The 5,000-nt window shown below is 48.9% G+C and overlaps 1 protein-coding gene across 1 annotated transcript in view; it reads right to left on the reverse strand.

The window, feature by feature from the left end:
• Nucleotides 1-4,037, reverse strand: part of npr1a (natriuretic peptide receptor 1a) — a 32,596-nt gene extending 28,559 nt beyond the window's left edge. The window contains 2 exon segments of the mRNA XM_069168694.1: nucleotides 283-1,016; nucleotides 3,815-4,037. Of these exon segments, the coding sequence (XP_069024795.1) occupies nucleotides 283-994 (712 nt within the window). The 5' untranslated portion in view covers nucleotides 995-1,016; nucleotides 3,815-4,037.
• Nucleotides 4,038-5,000: the final 963 nt, after the last annotated feature.

Here is a 5,000-nt window from a genome sequence, read left to right on the forward strand (position 1 = left end):
CACACTCTCTCTCTCTCTCTCTCTCTCTCTCACACACACACACTCTCTCTCTCTCTCTCTCTCTCTCACACACACACACTCTCTCTCTCTCTCACACACACACACAGGTAATTATCAGCGTTGCCGGTGGCAACGGCTGGTCAGTTAGTGGACGACAGGAGCAGCTAGTGTGTCTGTGATGATGATGTCATCATGTCACCCAACAATACTGTTTACATTGTAAACAACACTGTTTACATTGTAAACAGCCACTAGCTAACAGAAGGGGAGCATCTGAGGAACCTCGTCCGTTCTCGCGGATCTCCTGGACGACGTTCTTGTAGTTGACGTGCTCGGCGTCGATGACGTGGTCTCGGACGCTGACGTTGCGTTTCTCCAGGATGTTGTAGAGACCTTCGACGGCGAAGTAACACGGCCGGTCGTCGTTGGCGTCCTTGTTGTCGCTGAAGATGAGCATGGCGTTGCGCCGCCAGCCGAACGTCTCCTGGATCCTGGCGCCGAACTCACCCAGCTTGTTGTGGGTGGGGCCCGTGTTGGTGACCGACGAGTACCGGTTGAAGCCGATGGCGCGGGCACCCGCCGTCACCATGGGAACTTCCCAGTGGGTTGTGAAGCGAGCGACGGGCGAGGAGGAGTAGTCGCAGCCCGGCCCGATGAAGGCCCACGGGTCGTGGGACAGCTTCAGGTCGACGGCGACCAGCGGCGCCATGGAGTCCGAGCAAAAGCCGTCGCGGTTCTCAGAGCTGCCGTGGACCAACCGCAGACTCAGACCCGGCAGCAGCCAGGGGTCAGAGTTCACCCGCCGCATCGCCTGGTGGAGCGCCGGCGCCACCCGAGGCCACGCCCACGCGTAGTCCGTGTTAGTCAAAGGTAAGATGGCCGCCAGAGTGACTTCCTGAAGATCCTCTGAGGCGTCTTCAGCAGAGAGAGAGGACTCAGCTGATTGGACGAAGAGCAGGAGAAGGAGGAGCGAGGGGCGGGGCCAGGTCATCATGATGATGAGCCTGTCAGATGAGCTGCAGGGAAAAACAACAAACCATTCATTAAACGTCCTCTGAATAAAACAAACAAAGATTTTCACAATAAAACTTTTGTTTCTCGTTGTTCCTGATGAAGTCAGATGTTGGTGGATAAACTGGATCCCTTCAGGAGCTGCTGGGACGTCTGGGAACTGGGCCAGTGTTTCCATATGGGCCTGGTGTGTTCAGGGCCTCACATTAAACTAATGGGCTCTAATTGCTGCTTAAACACTGATTGTTTACAGATGGAGTCCTGAGTAAACGTTGGTGGTGTGTTCAGGGACACTCCGAACATCTGACAGATACCTCAGCGCCGCTCTCCGCTGATAGTCCCAGAATGCACCATGTTTTACTGCTGATGGATGTTTGTGTATGTTTGTGTGTGTGTATACGTGTGCATGTGTGTCTATCTCCACCATAATAACCTTCTTGACCACCAGTCTGGTTTCAACAGACCACTCAACAGAGACGGTCCTCCTTCTGTCTCTGAGCAGCTTCACACTGCTAGAGCAGCCTCTCTGTCCTCTGTCCTGATCCTTCTAGACCTTCTGCTGCATTTGACGGTGAACCACCAGATCCTTCTTTCCTCCTTCAGGACCTCGGTGTCTCTCTGCTCTCTCCCTGTTCTCATCCTACCTCAACGACCTCACCTACCGGGTAACTTGGAGAGGATTTGTGTCTGAACCTTGTCCTCTCACTACTGGTGTCCCTCAAGGCTCCGTCCCGGGTCCCCTCCTCTTCTCTCTCTACACCAACTCTCTCGGCTCTGTCCTTCACTCGCATGTCTTTTCCTACCACAGCTATGCTGATGACACCCAACTGATCCTCTCTTTTCCAGATCTGAAACACAGGTAGCAGCATGAATCTCTGCCTGTCTGACTGACGTCTCTCAGTGGATGTCCTCACACCACCTGGAAATCAACCTCCACAAGACCGACCTGCTCTTCCTTCCAGAGAAAGACTCTCCCACCCTCGACCTGACTACTACCTTCAACAACTCTGTTATCCCGACCCTGACTGATAAGAACCTCGGAGACACTCGACAGTCAACTCTCTCTTACTGCCAACATCACTGCAACAACACGTTCCTGTAGATACATGCTGCACAACATCAGGAGAATACGTCCTCTTCTCACTCAGAAGGAGGTGCAGGTTCTGGTCCAGGTTCTGGTCCAGGTTCTGGTCCAGGACATGGTCCAGGCTCTGGTCCAGGCTCTGGTCCAGGACATGGTCCAGGCTCTGGTCCAGGTTCTGTTCCAGGTTCTGGTCCAGGCTCTGGTCATCTCACATCTAGACTACTGTAACTCCCTCCTGGCAGGTCTACTTGTTAGTACCATCTGACCTCTGCAGCTCATCCAGAATGCAGCTGCTCGACTTTAACCTCCTAGATTCACTCACACTACTCCGCTCCTCCTCCTCCTCCTCTCCTCCTCCTCCTCCTTGAACAGTAGAACTTTAGTATCTTAAAATAGAACTTACTGATAGAACTTTGTAGTTTGGCTTTCTGGAAGATAATTGTATTTTCTTGATTCTTGTTGTTCTGGTTTTGAACCCTCATGGTTGAAATTAACTTATTGTAAGTCTTTGGATAAAATAGTCAGATAAATGTAATGTCATGTAATGTGTGTGTGTGTGTGTCTGTGTGTATGCATGTGTGTGTGTATGTATGTCTGTGTGTATGCATGTGTGTGTGTGTGTATCTGTGTGTGTGTGTGTCTGTGTGTGTGTGTGTGTATGTATGTGTGTGTGTCTGTGTGTGTGTGTGTATGTATGTGTGTGTGTCTGTGTGTGTGTGTGTATGTATGTGTGTGTATGTGTGTGTATCTGTGTGTATGTATGTGTGTGTGTATGTATGTGTGTGTATGTATCTGTGTGTGTGTGTGTGTATGTATGTGTGTGTATCTGTGTGTGTGTGTGTGTGTGTATGTATGTGTGTGTATGTATCTGTGTGTGTGTATGTATGTGTGTGTATCTGTGTGTATGTGTGTCTGTGTGTGTGTGTGTGTATCTGTGTGTGTGTATGTGTGTGTGTGTATGTATGTGTGTGTATGTGTGTGTATCTGTGTGTGTGTGTGTATGTGTGTGTGTATGTATGTGTGTGTATGTATCTGTGTTTGTGTGTGTGTGTATGTATGTGTGTGTATCTGTGTGTATGTGTGTGTGTGTGTGTGTGTGTGTGTGTCTGCATTGTTCTCCCTTCAGTATTATATAAGTCTTGTTGTTGCTGCAGAGTTTCAGACCGTCGCAGATCAAACAGGAAACAAACAGCAGCAGATGCACCAGAGTCCATTTAGAAAACCTCTGATTTAAGGCCGACCAGCTGCTATCAGGTGAACCGGCTGACAGGTTGGATTTTGTCAGGAGGTAAAACAGGAGCGGTGACGTCATCGATTTAACACGCAGCTCAAACATTCACTGAAAATATTTTCCTATTGATTATTGTCTCTTTTATCAATAAAATTTAGACATTAATTTTCTCCTTTTGTTTCAAGCCAGAAACACAGACAGAGTTTCCGAGATCAATGACGGCACTGATCATACTGATGATGAACGTGATCAATCGATTAATCGACTTATTAAAAGTGACTTTTAAACATTTAAAGCAGCAGAGTATTATTGTGATGAGAAACTGATCCGTTTGAATCGATCAGCTGATCAGTAACTTCATTGATCATTGCACAGATAAAAGTCTCAGCTGGTACCGGATCAATAATAATAATGGTTTTTGGACCGGGTCTCCGAGGACCGGGTCTGAGGATCGTGTCTCCCGGTGAGAACTTCGTCCGGTTCTTTACCTGCTCGGTTCTTCAGCGCGTCGCTTCCTGCAGCTTCATGTTTCAGAACAAAACCCAGAAGAAAAAAAAAAAGGAAAGAAGAAGAAAAAGTGGTTTCCACAGCAACACGCGGAGCCGCAGAAGGACAAAAGTCACCGGAGCTCGAGCTGCTGCTGCCGCCACGTTTCCGGTTCACTGCAGTCAGAACAAACGTCCCGGTAATGTCCCGCTTCCCGGCGGGCACGCGCACATGGGCACACTTTTTAGAGGGGGGCGTGGCGTGTGTGTGTGCAGAGGGCACGAGGTCATGATAACGCTGACGGAGCCCCCCCCCCGGAAGCCTGCAGAGGGAATTTTCAATTACCATGATGAGGCATGGGCGCGTGCGTGTTTGAGTCTGAATATGTGTGCGTGAGCGGCCCTCCTCCTGGCCCCGCCCCCACCTCTCTTGGTTCAAATTAAACTTTCTAAATTAATCAATAAATGTTACCCTGACCCAGAGCGCCCCCTGGTGGCCATCTGCACTCCTGCTGAGGTGTTTGTATTATAGATGATTGATTGATTGATTGATTGATTGATTGCTGATTGTGGAGAACCTCTGATGGTGTTTGTTGTTATGATGGGTTATTTCTTCTCCATTCATATCTTCACGCTTTCAGTCATGTGATCAATGTTAGCTAACATGACGTTAACATGACGTGTTTTTTGTGAGTATGTCAAAAATCACAAAGCTTCAGCGTCAAACCTCGAGTGATTGATTGGCTTCTCATTGACCTTTGACCTTCAGCCTCCCTGAGCCCACCGCTGACCTTTGACCCCGCTGGAGGCTGCTGTAAAACGAACTTCTGAATGTTTCAATAAACACGGATGTCATGATGTCATCAGAAATGCTGTGACATCACCGTCTGTATGTAGTTGTTCATAAAGTTAATGTACAACACACACACACACACACACACACACACACACACACACACACACACACACACTGGGTTGTGTGTGTGTGTGTGTGTGTGTGTGTGTTCTAACAGGATACACCCGGTGGACCAGGAAGTCACTTAATAACACACACACACTCTCTCTCCCTCTCTGTACCTCTTCCTGGAAATGATCCCCCCCACACAGACACACACAGAGACACACAGAGACACACACAGAGACACACACAGAGACACAGAGACACACAGAGACACACACAGAGACACAG

This window comes from Embiotoca jacksoni, unplaced genomic scaffold (assembly GCF_022577435.1).
Source record: "Embiotoca jacksoni isolate LCO1_2020_lvr unplaced genomic scaffold, fEmbJac1.0.p SCAF_41, whole genome shotgun sequence".
NCBI lineage: Eukaryota > Metazoa > Chordata > Actinopteri > Embiotocidae > Embiotoca > Embiotoca jacksoni.